At 37.3% G+C, this 15965-nt stretch overlaps 1 protein-coding gene across 1 annotated transcript in view; it reads right to left on the bottom strand.

Annotated features, from left to right (window-relative positions):
• Nucleotides 1–527: 527 nt before the first annotated feature.
• Nucleotides 528–15965, bottom strand: part of PLCL1 (phospholipase C like 1 (inactive)) — a 308929-nt gene continuing 293491 nt past the window's right edge. The window contains exon 6 of the mRNA XM_073306317.1: nt 528–2439. Coding sequence (XP_073162418.1) covers nt 2257–2439 — 183 coding nt within the window. The 3' untranslated portion in view covers nt 528–2256. The remainder of the gene's footprint in view (nt 2440–15965) is intronic.

Below are 15965 nucleotides of genomic sequence, written 5' to 3'. Positions count from 1 at the left end.
TTTATAAAACCAGAGAGCGAGGAAAAACTTCAGTACTTGAAGGGATTTCAAATTGACTTTCAAAGTGAAAAAAATTAAGGCTGTTTTCATTTTAAAAGAAAATAGCACAGGGAACAGAGTTCTTTTCCAAAGAAACCCTTCCCTTTACACAGATCATTCCTAAAAGAGATTGTGTTAATAACTGGCATAAAGTTAGCTTAACAATTTTTGTTCCATTTGACACTAACCTCTGAGTGCCAAGTTCTGTTTGCCATATACATGACTCCTGTTGAAATTGATAGAACAGAATCTAAAGGAAGAATTTGTCCTTGCATGATTATAACATTAATTTGGGCAGGGGTATTTATTCCTTGACTGGCACCCAAAAGAAACCCCCACCTGAAGTCACACAAGGAAACTGTAATACACACACACACACACACACACACACACACACACACACAAAATCAAAGACCTAAATGACTGGTTAACATAGTGTGTGTGTGGGGGGAGGGAAGATATCTGGTTCTTACTGTATATAATCAAATTTCAGGCAACTATGTTATAATGCTTTAAATAATGGGCTTCAAGACTGAACAGAACCTTATCACGTACAACTCACCCAAATTCTAACACATGCTCTTAATCACTTTTCAGTGTTTGCCTTTTGTGTAAAATCACTTTAAAAACATGGGTTAAAGTTGTTTCATAGCTTTACTCTCTCAGTAATACGCAACATGAACATTATAGTGTTATTAAGAAGTCAAAAATAACTTAATACAGTAGCTTTATAAGATTTTCAGACGGCCAAACTTTCAATAATTTACCTTTTGTTAAGTTCAGAAAATTAGCACATTTGTTAATCAAATTAATTTAAAAAGTAGCTTTTCAAAATAAAAGCAATGCTTTAAATAAATATAGTCTTTTATACCCATAGAACGCTGAGTTCTGTTAGAGGAAACACAAATACTACACTGAAGCACAAGACTGAAATGAACACCATGAGAATACATGAGCGGGACCCTATTAAGGATGACAGGATAAGGATTCATTTGTTGTCCTGCATCTCTGCTGTGTACATTAAATGACAGTACAGTAGCATAATGGAGTTAATTCTCAAAACTACCGTAGCGATTTGTTGTCTCATGACATTTATAATTGCTGCACAAGAATGCTGCTCCCCTGTATTTTCAAGCCATTTCTCTATGCTATATCCTCAGCAATTCTGCAGACTTACATCTCTAGCACAGAACACTTCTTAAAACTGACACACTGTGGCCAGATCCTGCTTACCTTACTCACCGGACTTAAGTGGGATCACTGGTATGAGTAAGGCAAGAAAAAATTAACCCATTCTCTAAATTTCATATAAAGCTCAGTTTGTGAAGTCTATAACCTTCCTTCAAATATTGGCATTCATGAATATTTCAGAATTACTGAAGATCACTGTCATGTTATTTTATCATTGATGACTACTCACAATTCTCACTCCATAACTAGAGGGCAGAAGCTGTGTTTATTATTACACATGTTAAATGCATTTCTGCAAAGATCGCAGCTGTTCTGCAGAGCTAAAATGTTGCACTGACCTTCTTGAATGAAAGAAGTTAGCTATTTCTTACATTACTATGTATTATCTGAATATATTTCAGATACATGTATTTCAAAGACAAGCTAAAATTCTATGAAATGTCCATCTGAAATCCAATCAGGAACTATCTAGAAATTCTGTTTAATATTTCATTTACTTATTTTTAATTGATCATTAAAAATGATGTTGAGGATTTGTAGCAATCCATTAATTTCACCCTTACAACAAATGGTTATTTGTCAGTGAAATCTGTTTTGTTTAATTTAAACAGAATATATTAAAAGTTGTAAATTAAATGACAAAGGCAGGAAAGTCAAACGAAGCACAAAATTGATACAATAAGTAGTCTATTTGTTTTGATCTTCAGAATTAACATATGTGTTCAAAGATGACAAAAGAATAAATTAGTAAATGGATAAAGCAACTCTTAAACGGGCTTTTCTAGGATTCCACACATATGTTCTCTCTCTCATTCACACTCCCCACCCACTCCTCGGATTTATTAGAAATTTCACTACTAAAGAGTTTAACTTAGATAAATTAACTGCATTAAAATACTGACATTGTGAGGATTTTAATACTTTCAACACCCTGCAAGAAGGCATTCCTGTGTGAAATTTAAATGCTTTAAAAAAATAGTTTAAAGTTATTGAAATATATGACAAATATGACAGCTCTGCCTTCTCTCACAACCTGCCATTCTCATCCCCAGTATCCTTCTCCTCTATTGCCTCAAGGCATCGTTTTGATTTTGCATCCACATTTCCACTTCCAGTTTTGCTCAGTCCACATGACAAGCAGGCCAGCTGGATCTGCTTCATATTCTCTATGGCTTCATTCTTGGCATTCTTCAGCAGATCTCCTTGTCCCTAAGAGTATATAGAAATACACAAAGAAAAAAAGGCATGAATAATATAGATCGTTAAGAACTTAAAGTGGAGCTGCTGTTCTCATGTCCTCGTTAAAATTATTTTTTATGGTGGAACACGGTTCAAATTCATCCAGCTTTGTTTCAATTCCACAGTGGGGCCTACTATTAATTTCAGCTCAGACAGAAGGGAGTGAAATCGTCTGGAAGCTTTTTAAATGCACCGTACCTTTAGCCAACATAAAAGGCAGCAGAAGCAGTCATAGCAGTGAGTTTGATGAGCTGGGCCTGCAGATTCAATGTCTTATAAACTATTAATTTGAGAGACAAGGGAGGCGAGGTAATATCTACATTCTGTTGGTGAAAGAGACAAGCTTTTGAGCTTACACAAAGCTCTTTCTTCAGGTCTGGCAACAGAGGGTGGTCCCATAAAAGATATTACCTCAGTGACCTTGTCTCCCTAATATCATAGGTCCAACATGGTTACAACAACACTGCATACAACAATGAAAAATACTGATTGTCAGTAGAGGGATTTTATAGTCATTTATACCTTTTTCTAGCTAGTTCATTGTTCTGTGGACTGGCTGAAGGGGCAGGGTATTAAGGCGAAGCCTTTGGGAGTGCAGAACCCAAGGGCCCCATCAAACCACAGCAGCAGTTTGTTAAGCTGATCTCAAGGCAGAAGCATCAGTGGAAAGACCCTTCTCCATATTAAGGGGGAAAAAAACTTGATTTAATAATAATGAGCTAGGAGTTCTCTCAAATAGATGAGAAATCAATACATTATAGTAGGCCTGCCTGTTTATACCCAGGCCAGTGACAACCGTAACTGAATCAATAGAAAATTGTTCTCTTCAGATACGTCACCAATGTATGTGCTGGAATAGTGATTCTACAAAACCACCACCACACTGCTACTGCCAGTGGCTCCATTACTCCACTCTTTGAAACAAATGAAAATGTTTAATCATCCCAAATCTTATAGGTGGGGTAAATTGGGGGGAATTTTAGTACTAATGAAAGCCTTCTCACATAGCCCTGTTAACACCCCTTAGTCATGGCTGGCTATCCAGTCCTAAGCCTCTCGTTGACAGAGGTGTGTTTACGAGATGTGCAAACATTTCTATGTACCATGCTGAATCCATTCAACCCATTTCATCTGTGACCTTCCAGCAGACTAACATGAACCCAGGATTTGATGCACAAAAAGCTTCTTTTATACCATGTCAAAACACTTCAAAGGTGAAACTCAATCCAGTTTTTAAACATCAGAGAAAATACCGATCTTCAAATATAATAAACTGTGTGTCTCATTCTTTGTCACAGACACAATGATGAACAATTAACATTTTTGGAGATTTCAAATAAAAATAAATGCACTTATGTTATCTACATTACAACATAGAGAGGCCACTGAGAAACGAGAGTTAGAGAAGTTACCAAAATATAAAATGAGTTTACTCTTTGGTCTATACGACACATTAATAAAAAACAATAACAATCATGCTACCAGACTGACATCTTTTGACTGCTTAGCAGACTTACAATTGCCCCCCTGTGCACATTAAAAATAAAAGTAATCTACCAGCAAGAACACCTGTGTGTCTATATTTTGTATTAATTGTTTGCTTGCTACAAATGCAGTGTGTGGATACCCATAAAATTTGGAAAATATATATCCCCCTTTGAAAGTTTATAAATACATAATTACAACTAGATAGCTGTTTTTAATTTGAGAACAAGGAGAATTATGATACCAAAAAAGTGCGGTTAACACAGTCAGAGCTACACAGTGTAGGACACACACACACACACTTATAATATCCTGGCCTCCTTCAAACAGTTTTGTCCGAAAGGGAGTGGGGGTGTTATATGGAAGTTCCATTAACATGCTAATGTTTAGAAGTTCTGAAATGAATATTGATATTTTAAATTGCATGAAGTGACAAGAATGAGTGTTACAAAATAAATGAATAAGAGCAGGAGATTCTGCTAGATATTAAAATGAAGGGTTATCAAGAGCTTGAGCTGATCTTCTTAATGTCAACATGAAACCAAGTGCAGCTTTAGGTACATCATTGCATACAGTTGTTTATACTTGCATTCAAAATGAAAAGATTTCCACTTGCTTTTCTTGTAAATCCATTTTACTAGTTACAATTTTCTAAAACAATTAAACAGAAGTTATGCCAGACTGCAAGAGGAAGTTCCTTTAAAATATAAGGAAAAACTGAAATCTGCAGGATAAATTTACGAACGTGTCCTAGACTGGGGCATAATGGTACTTCAAGCTTCCAATTTTCCATCACCCACATAAAGGGTCATATTATTTTCCACTGTAATTCTGGCATCTCTCAAGAGACAGAGATGCTAGTCCTCCACAGATAGAACTATGGATTATTTCTCTGGGATGGGGGCTAACGATTGTAGTCCTATGGGTGAAATTGGAGTCACACTGAAGTTAATGAGAATTTTTTGCCATGGACTTCAATGGGATCAGGATTTCACCTCATGAGTTTCAGTGTGTGTGCAATTTGAACCAGATCCAATCATATACAGCCTTTCCAATGCAGATTATTACGGTTAGGAGTAATTAGCATGGAGATCTGTATGGGTCACATGGACACCAGTGTACATTGATGATGCTTTTCCTGCACTGCTGTGTGCCCATGAAAAGCTAGTTATGCCATTTTGTATGTGGAGCCAAGAATTTAGTCATAATACATTAGTTACTGGACAACAGGAACAAGAATTGGGTGACATGTTTAAAAGCTGGGCAGAGTCACCAGAGAATCCTGCACAGTAAAAAGGAAGCTCCCTTAACACTTTTCAGGGATATATATAAGTGAGCCCTAAACAATGTGCTTCACATCTTGCCCATTAGCATGCACGTAACACAGAATCTCAGGGCAGGAGATATTTTAATGAAGATTTAGGGCCAGATTTTTAAAGGCAGTTAGATACCTAAATACGCAGATAGGTGCCTACTGGGATTTTCAAAAGCGCCTGACTCCCCTTGAAATCAATAGGATTTAGATTTCTAGGCACCTTTGAAAATCTCACTAGCTATCTGCACCCTTAAGTGCCTAAACACCTTTTAGAGATCTGGCCCTTACTGACAATAACACCATCTCTACATCTAGGCAATCTAATCTAGTATCTTGTATGCCATATATGTTGTGTGAGTTCTTATAGAACAAATCATATGTAATGGGCTGGAACCCATGGTCAGGACCCTGCATATCTTCAAAGGGTGATGACCCCAGCATCCCTTGTGGTATTCTAAAGGCACTAGATAGATATGGGTAAGTAAAAGGCTGTCATGAGAGTGATTATACATCATAATAACGGGAAGCACTGCACAGCTAACATTGCTCTGCTTCTCCCATTCTCCAGCACTGAAGCAGGCAGGATTTAGCCCACAGTGGTGACCTTCCATTGCAGCATGGTACATAACTTGCACACTGTATTGTTTCAACCCTGGTAAACAAAAGCAAGAAACAATGGTAGCTGGCAGAGTTCAGCACTGGTAAACAATGTTTGGGAAACAATGGCAGTTGGAGATGTCATCTTAGCCCAGTGCACGAGAGCCTGATTGCTTCATTTCCTGATGACATGGACTTGTTCTGATGAACAACACTAAACAGATGTTAAGAATCAGATTTAATAAAAAACTCCACTAAGAGTAGCTGTGTGCTATTCCTCATGAAGCACTAAACTATAGAGAGAAAGCTCAATCTGACTGTTATAGGAATATGCAGGTAGATACACTTAGAAGACTGGAATCTGGTGAGCAGCAAAGGTTTAAAGAAGTCAGTAAATAAAATCTGCACCACATACATTTCAGAGAGGTGTGATTATGCTTTTAGGATGAAGGTTGATCTTGTGATTAAAAGCCTTGATCTTGATTGGGATTCAAGAGACCAGGGTTAAGTCCACGACACTGCCCCAGACATTCTGCATGACTTGGCGGAAAGTCACTTCATCTGTTTGTGCCTCAGTTACCATATCTGTGAAAGGGAGTGCTGTGGGGCTAAAGTCATTGTTATTTACAGAGCACTAAGTTACTACAGTGACTGGACCCTATCCTGGTAAGTACCTAGAGAGATGGACTAGTGGCAGCATCTGAGACCTAATGTAATGATTTCTTGGTACCCAACAATTATGCCAAAGTTGATATCATGAATGTAATTTGAAATAGTTTGCTTTGAAAGGGATGAAACATCTAGGCTCTACAATCTTCCATGCCCCCACAATACAGCCCCATCCAATGCTGATACTTGGCATTATCGGTAATCTGTTGTTACAGATTCAGCCATAATGGCGTCAGTCCGCCTGATGTCACTGCTATGTACGAAGACTACAATTCCTGATGTAACAGTTTTGAATATGTATTAGTGCTCCACCCTTACCATTTTTTACGATGTTTGTATTTGACTATTACAATTTGCCAATAAGAAAGACCTCAATTTTAAACACAGCCAGGCAGTGTCTTGAAGATTATGATTTGATTTGTATCCGGTATAATTGTGTGTGTATATACAAAAAAGCTATAAAACTCTAGTCCAAAATTAATTTAGTGATTTGGCTTTTACCACGTTTAGGCTACATTTTTATACAACATATGATCTGAGGCTTCTTTCTGAGAAAAGGAGGGGATCCCAAGCTGCTAACTGTTTTACTCCAGGAAGAGTTTTGTTAAATTAAATAATTCCCATGCAGTAAGTTAAATTTGTGCTGTTTGCACCCAATGGGAGTTTTGCCATTGATTTCAGTGGTTCAGGTCCTATTCCCCTGGCAGACTCATAAGCATATGTACCGAAAAGAGCAAATTTTCCATAATACTTTTTTCAATATATGACAAACCTTTTCCTATTACCAGGATTACTACATACTCACAAAAAATAAGTCAGTCTTAGCTTTCATAATATGTGCTCTGATGAAATTACATAGATGCTTATGTCTCATATCTGCTTAAAAGACATATAGGGCAACATTTCCCAAAGATTTGACTGGCAATGGAGTGGTGTGGAAAAGCAGTGGGCCCCAACCAAGACGTCAGGAGTAGGAATCCACTGGAAACATTGGCCCAAATCCATGGCCTGACACTTGGAGTGCAGACTCATGCAGTTCTAATCACTACTGTGGATCTTCTGAGCTCCACAGGAATACTGGCCCAATAGCTCTCTACTTACAATGGTGCATGCAAATAAGACAAGCAAATATGTAGCTAACATGAAATGAAACTGTTCAACAGTACATGGAGTCAATAATTTTCATCCCACCATCAACCTCAGCCTGGACCAGTCCACACAAGAGATCCACTTCCTTGACACTACAGTGCTAATAAGCGACGGTCACATAAACACCACCCTATACCGGAAGCCTACTGACCTCTATTCCTACGTACATGCCTCCAGCTTTCATCCAGACCACACCACACGATCCATTGTCTACAGCCAAGCTCTACAATACAACTGCATTTGCTCCAACCCCTCAGACAGAGACAAACACCTACAAGATCTCTATCAAGCATTCTTACAACTACAATACCCACCTGCTGAAGTGAAGAAACAGACTGACAGAGCCAGAAGAGTACCCACAAGTTACCTACTACAGGACAGGCCCAACAAAGAAAATAAAAGAACGCCACTAGCCATCACCTTCAGCCCCCAACTAAAACCTTTCCAGTGCATCATCAAGGATCTACAACCTATCCTGAAGGACAATCCATAACTCTCACAGATCTTGGGAGATAGGCCAGCCTTTGCTTACAGACAGTCCCCCATCCTGAAGCAAATACTCACCAGCATCCACACACCACACAACAAAAACACTAACCCAGGAACCTATCCTTGCAACAAAGCCCGTTGCCAACTGTGTCCACATATCTATTCAGGGGACACCATCATAGGGCCTAATCACATCAGCCACACTATCAGAGGCTCATTCGCCTGCACATCTACCAATGTGATATATGCCATCATGTGCCAGCAATGCCCCTCTGCCATTTACATTGGCCAAACCGGACAGTCTCTACGTAAAAGAATAAATGGACACAAATCAGATGTCAAGAATTATTACATTCAAAAACCAGTCGGAGAACACTTCAATCTCTTTCGTCACTTGATTACAGACCTAAAAGTTGCAATTCTTCAACAAAAAAACTTCAAAAACAGACTCCAATGAGAGAATGCTGAATTGGAATTAATTTGCAAACTGGACACCATTACATTAAGCTTGAATAAAGACTGGAAGTGGATGTGTCATTACACAAAGTAAAACTATTTCCCCATGTTTATTCTCCCTCCGCCCTCCTATTGTTCCTCACACTTTCTTGTCAACTGCTGGAAATGGCCCACCTTGATTATCACTACAAAAGGTTCCCCCCCTTCTGCTGGTAATAGCTCACCTTACCTGATCACTCTTGTTACAGTGTGTATGGTAACACCCATTGTTTCATGTTCTCTGTGTATATAAAATCTCCCCACTGTATTTTCCACTACATTCATCCGATGAAGTGAGCTGTAGCTCACGAAAGCTTATGCTCAAATAAATTTGTTAGTCTTCTAAGGTGCCACAAGTCCTCCTTTTCTTTTTGCGGATACAGACTAACATGGCTGCTACTCTGAAACAAATGATCTGAGTAAATGTCAACATTAATTTGCAAGGTGAATGCAGAATAAAATAAACTTCTTGTTTGGGAAGAGATCCAGGCCCCACTCTAACTGAAAAAAATACCTTTAGTTATGAGAGGGAAGATCTCTTACATGCAATGGTGTAGCAGGGTAGCTTGGGAATGCTGGCCCAGAGATGGACCATCATCCTTCATTTCCTATTGTGCGACGTGCCATCATCCATTTCAAGAGAAAGGGAATTTCCAGCCTGACTGGAGTTATCAGCCCAGCAAGGTGGCTTTGACCTGAACAGCCCAGCCTGCTTTTAAACAGTGTCCCTGGCTGTCTAGTCTCCTGCCCCCTTCCCATGTTATGGCCCTGAGGCCACAGCTAAGTCGGCATCTTTCCCATGAACTTGACTGCCAGGGAGACCACACTGGGTGGAGCACAGGCTCCACCTGGGAACTGGTGTTAATTTGTTGCATCTGCATAAGACTAAAGGCTCTGAAATTCTATGGCCTATGGTAGGCAGGAGGTCAGACTACATCATCATAATAGCCCTTCTAGCTTTAAAATGTAGGAGTCTAAAGCTGGCATTATGTTAAGAATGGAAATACCATATAGAATAATATCCTGAAGCTGGGGCTGTGTCTTCCCATGTGTTTGTGCAGCACCTGTCACAATGAAGCCCCACTCCTGACTGGCCTCTGGGTGTTACCAGAATATAAATGTGAAATAAATAATAATAATAATTAATAATGGTATGGTACCCGGGGAGCTTCTGAAGTCCTTCTAACCTGTGTGTTCGTGAAGACAATTTTAGCTGTTGAGTCTCATGAACCCATATTACACACAGTTCCATGTGGGTAGTCATAACAATTCACACATGCTATGAGTGGGGGTGAATATTTCCCATCAAGCAGGAGCAACACAGGAGAGATGAAATTCAGTAGATATTAAAAGCAAAGCTTAAACGGATGGTCTGTGCTGTCTTTTTGATTTCTTCCTTTTCTGGCAAAAGGTGGGCATGGAAATCCTTTCATGTCTCACTGTAAATCAGGCCTTCATTCGAGTTTCCTGTGAAAGACCCACTCATGGAATCCTACTTGGTATTTAATTTATCTGTCTTGGAAGGATGGCAGGCTGAGTGAACCCTGTCAAGATTTGTATCTGTGGCCCTAGGAATGCAGCTATTTCACGTTTGATGTTTTAATGCTAAAGATGATAGTTCATTGATCTATTGAATATTTAAATAATCAGGCCATTACAATTGATTATGGTTTACAAGTTTATCTTGGCAATGCTTTAAAATTTCTTTTGGATCCAAGAACTAAAATTTACTTCCATAAAATGTTTTTGAGATTCTGGGGAGAATCTAATTTTACTTTCCTTCTAGAAATAGAAATGTACCTACCAAAATATTGTATTCATTTATGTACTGACTGATTTATGTCTGAGTTTCCTCGGAATTTTTTTTAAACAGCTGGTTCATTTGAGCAAGCTGAGGAAGCAAAAATAATTTTGAATCATCTGTCACAAGCCAATTAGTAACAAACTTATCCCTTGTGACAGTGCTGTTATAATTCTAAAGATACCACGAAAAAATTTCTGTGGGCATGCTCTGTTTGAGAAGCCATCTGTTTGCTTTAAAAAACTGACTGTGAGCATAATCCACTTATGAAAAATGTCAGCAAAATTGTGTCAACACCTTGACAAACTAAATACTGGAAAAAATCTGGAGTAAATTTTAAAAATATAATTAAACTGAGGTGACCTTTATAAAATCAAAGTCATTGTCATAAGCTCAGTGCACAGAACAATCCTCTTCACTCTCACAAACAAAGGAATCATTCTCTCTCTCAGACAAAGAGAAATTGTATTTGTCCATTTTTGGCATCTATCTGTCTCCCTTCTGTTATTGATATCAGCAGCCTCTCTGAAAATAAATATAATAAGTGGGAAAAGGTTAAATTCAACATTTGGTAGGATACTAAGTAAAGCTAAAAGTGATTAATCAAACATTTTAGTAAGAAGTTTAATCAAGACTTGAATTTTTCTTCTAGGAATAAAAGTTACAAAATATTAAATGTGATGTTTCATATGCCTAACTACAACTAACTATGGGATTCTCACATGAATTAATACTACTGTACAAACAGCACAGTATGTCAAACTAATAGCTTGAGCCTTTACTATGATGGACGAATACTATTTAAAATGCAGAGACATCATTTTACATAGCTTTATATGTTACTCAGTTTCAATGTCATTATATAAAAGGCTTTAAGTATTAGCCAGGCTAGAAAGAAACTAGTAATAACTAGAGATGGGCAAAATTGTGGGTTTCCGTTTTATAAAACCTTGGCCTTTTGTAAAATCAAACTAAATCAGGTGAGGGTCAGATCCAAGGTCTATTATATCCAAATTCCAGAATTTGAGAGAGTGGTGGGACGAAGACGCTAAAATAAATGGTTTCAGTTTGGGTCCATTTCTAATAAACACTTCAATTCAGATCCTGTTAAACAAATTAACCTCTAACATTTATTTAATGGTGCCTTACCATCCTTTGAGCAGCCACTATTAAGGATCATTCAGACTCTCACAAACTGATTACAGGCAGTTTCCCCTCTCCCCTCTCGTATTGTCAACAAAGAATGTTACTGTCAGTATTCACGTAATTCTCTGCAGTAACATAAGCAGACTACAAAACAGTCTTTGCAGCCCATACCTTAAACCTGTTAAAAAGTGCACTGAGATTTGAAAGGCAAAGAGATCTTAAGGATGAATTTGTTTATTACCATTAAAATGGAAAATCTTGAACAGTTGCATATTGAGTATTACAATCTCTATGCCTTCCAAAACTGACACTGTTACTAAGCAGGCTAAGTTGTTGGCAGCTAGGGCCATTTTGTGGTCTGTTTATTGTTAAAGCAGACATTTGCTTATCTACTGGTGAACACATTCTTTGACAACTTATTAGAGGAGCTTTATATAATCAATTTCTAAGGGCCTGAGTAAACAAACAATAAGTGATTTGATTTTCCCCCACTGCCCATCTCACAGCATGTTAATACCATATCTTTGACTTTTGCACAATAAGGAGTAAACTGCCTGCATATCGCTATTTAATCAGAGAGTAAAATCATCATCACAGAACCCAAGATAGGTTAGCTGAAGAAAGTCCACTGTTAAAAACCCAAGAATGACAGACAAACCATCAATAAAGTATTGTGTCAGATGTATTTATACTGCCAGATGTACAAGGAAAAAGAGTAACTCAGTTAAAATTATGGTACAGATAATCAATGGTGAGTGAGAGCTGAAAGCAAAAAGTCCTATAGAAGCATCTGTGATATTTATAGATTCTGTGCAGACACTGAATTTACAGCCAGGGTTTCATTTTCAAAGTGTTCTACTGGGGATTTAACTGTGTTTAATTATTAATGGGAGAGGTGCATAGTTAAATCACCAAACACTGTTTTGAAAATTTACTCCTAAACAGTAAAGCCTTTAACAGACTGGTTAGGTCGCTATTTTTAATTGCTACCAAAAGCGGATATTATTCCACAGCCTTTTTCAAAGTCAAATGTGGGACGGTACTTGTATGAATCTGATTTTAATGAATTCCAATTTTAAAACAGAGCACAATTTATTCATAACTTCTGTGGAGCATTCTTAGGTTTGTGCAGATATATTATTATTTTAAACGCTTTGTTAAGACATTTACTTCATTCTCTGTGATACAGATTGTACTGTACTTGTTAAAACACAACAAAAATCTTTAGGCAGAAAGAACACATTTGTCTTACAAAAAGATGTGATATCTAGAACAAGGTTGAGCCCGAATTATTCCTAGGAATAAGGGTTGCAGGATCATACCCTGGCTGTTGATTTTATGTTATGTAAGAGTGACTAGGTTCTTGCAAAAAACAAAAAGGCAAAGCTTATTTCTATGACTACTCTCATTACCATAGTATCTAACACATGGTATTGTATAGGCAGTACCCAAGATTTCTCATTAATATCAGAACGTACCAGTAGCACTTTTAATTTACGTCTTACTCCTATGCCATTGATTTCAATGAGAGTTCTGCCATTCACTAAAATGGGGGCAGGACTGGACCACCATTTTGGCTTGTGTACAATTTTGCATGCCAAACTGAGCAGCACTAACTTGTTACATTAGGTTCAGTATGGTATTGAGCGCAATAGACCCGTATCTCAGAATCACAAAGAAGGCTCTTTCAAATATTTGCAAAAATAAGACTCAGTGATATTAATGACTGGAAGGAGTTTGCAATTTTTTTCTAGCTACTGGGAGCTGAGATGCACATCTGCTTGCCTATTTCTTTCCTAACCTTTGAGAGTTTTATAAAATAAACAAACAATCAGGATATTGAAGGGTACAGGATTGATCAAACTGATTAAAACATTACTATGTGCACATTCATATAGTAATGTGAGCTAATGGTATTCCCATGCATGGATGGGCTTAGCCAACTGAGATAATTATGTAAGTCATATGATGTGTAGTATAATCTCACAAGAGAATGAACCTGTAAAGTTTATCACAGAGAAAATCTGACCAATGAAGGTCAGTTACCATTGTATGAAGTGTTATATCTCTGTAACCAAAAGCAGGAAAGAGAAACTATATATGGAATATATGTTTTCCCTGAGGGTTTTGATTATTGTCAGCTTGTAAAAGTATGGTCAGCACAAAGGTTTTTTGAGTGTAAGGTTATAACAAAGGGGCTGAATGGTATAGCAAGCAAGTAGCATGTTATTCTTGTGCATTTTTAAAATACAATTGTAGTTTCCAGCTCTGTCCCCCGAAAATATGTATGAGAAAAGAATAGCAGATGAAAAGCAAGATTATAACATGGGAGAATTCATATATCACACCTGTACAGGTTACTATTTACATTAATAAAACAGAAAATTATAGTTTGTTTTAAAATACATATAGTGGGGTAAATTATGCTTCAAGTTTGAAAAGGTGGGTTTGGGTATTTTTAAAAAAGTATAAAAATTGCTAATGAGTAATGTAGACTACAGAAGGTAAGTGGGATATTTGGATAGTGAGTTAACAATAAGAAATTCACACAGTTGTACAATATGATTATAGACACAAACTGGAACATCTGCATGTATTTTAATTACATATGGAAATAAATAAAATCCGTCATCCCCCAAATCTCTCTTGATCTAGATTTCATTAGTTGACTGATTTCTTATAGGTACCTCGACAGGGATGAATCTGAAGGAAGCCTAGCAAGAGATCTCTGATTTGATAAGGTGCGGACTTTTAGAATGCTAACATCCACCTCCTTGCAACAGGCTACCAAGTTAAGGTTGGGGTTTTTTTAGAGCTATCAAATGATTTAAAAAATTAATTGTGATTAATCGTGTGATTAAAAAAAATTAAAATCGTGATTAATCGCACTGTTAAACAATAATAGAATACCATTTATTTAAATATTTGTGGATGTTTTCTACATTTTCAAATATATTGATTTCATTTACAACACAGAATACAAAGTGTACAATGCTCACTTTATATTTATTTTTATTACAAATATTTGCACTGTAAAAAACAAAAGAAATAGTATTTTTCAATTCACCTCATACAAGTACTGTAGTGCAATCTCTTTATCATGAAAGTTGAATTTACAAATGTAGAATTATGTAGAAAAAAATAACTGCTTTCAAAAATAAAACAATGTAAAACTTTAAAGCCTACAAGTCCACTCAGTACTATTTCTTGTTCAGCCAATCGTTCAGACAAACAAGTTTGTTTACATTTGCGGGAGATAATGCTGCCCGCTTCTTGTTTACAATGTCACCTAAAAGTGAGAACAGGCGTTCGCATGGCACTTTTGTAGCCAGCATCACAAGATATTTATGTGCCAGATGTGCTAAAGATTCATATGTCCCTTCATGCTTCAACCACCATTCCAGAGGACAAGCCTGCCATGCTGATGATGGGTTCTGCTTGATAACAATCCAAAGCAGCGCGGACCGACGCATGTTCATTTTCATCATCATGAGTCAAATGACACCAGCAGAAGGTTGATTTTCTTTTTTGGTGGTTCGGGTTCTGTAGTTTCCACATTGGAGTGCTGCTCTTTTAAGACTTCTCAAAGCTCCACACCTCGTCCCTCTCAGGTTTTGGAAGGCACTTCAGATTCTTAAACCTTGGGTCGAGTGCTTTAGCTATTTTAGAAATCTCACATTGGTATCCTCTCTGCATTTTGTCAAATATGCCACGAAAGTGTTCTTAAAACAAACAACATGTGCTGAGTCATCATTCGAGACTACTACACATGAAATATATGGCAGAATGCGGGTAAAACAAAGCTATAGACACACAATTCTCCCCAAAGGAGTTCAGTCACAAATTTAATTAACACATTATTTTTTTTAATGAGCGTCAGCATGGAAGCATGTCCTCTGGAATGGTGGCCAAAGAATGACAGGACATACGAATGTTTAGCATACCTGCCACATAAACACCTTGCAATGCCGGCTACAAATGTCCCATGCGAATGCCTGTTCTCACTGTCTGGTGATCTTGTAAACAAAAATCAGGCAGCTTTATCTCCCATAAATGTAAACACACTTGTTTATCTTAGTGATTGGTTGAACAAGAAGTAGGAATGAGTGGTCTTGTAGGCTCTAAAGTTTTACATTATTTTGTTTTTTGAGTGCAGTTATGTAACAAAAAAAAATCTACATTTGTAAATTGCACTTTCACAAGAGATTGCATTACAGCATTTGTATGAGGTGAATTCAAAAATACAATTTCTTTTTTTGTTTTTACAGTGCAAATATTTGTAATAAAATAATATCAAGTGAGCAGTGTATACTTTGTATTCTGTGCAACTGAAATCAATATATTTGAAAA

This window comes from Lepidochelys kempii, chromosome 11, assembly GCF_965140265.1.
Source record: "Lepidochelys kempii isolate rLepKem1 chromosome 11, rLepKem1.hap2, whole genome shotgun sequence".
In the NCBI taxonomy this organism is placed as follows: Eukaryota; Metazoa; Chordata; order Testudines; family Cheloniidae; genus Lepidochelys; species Lepidochelys kempii.
This window is presented reverse-complemented; position numbering and strand designations above follow the sequence as displayed.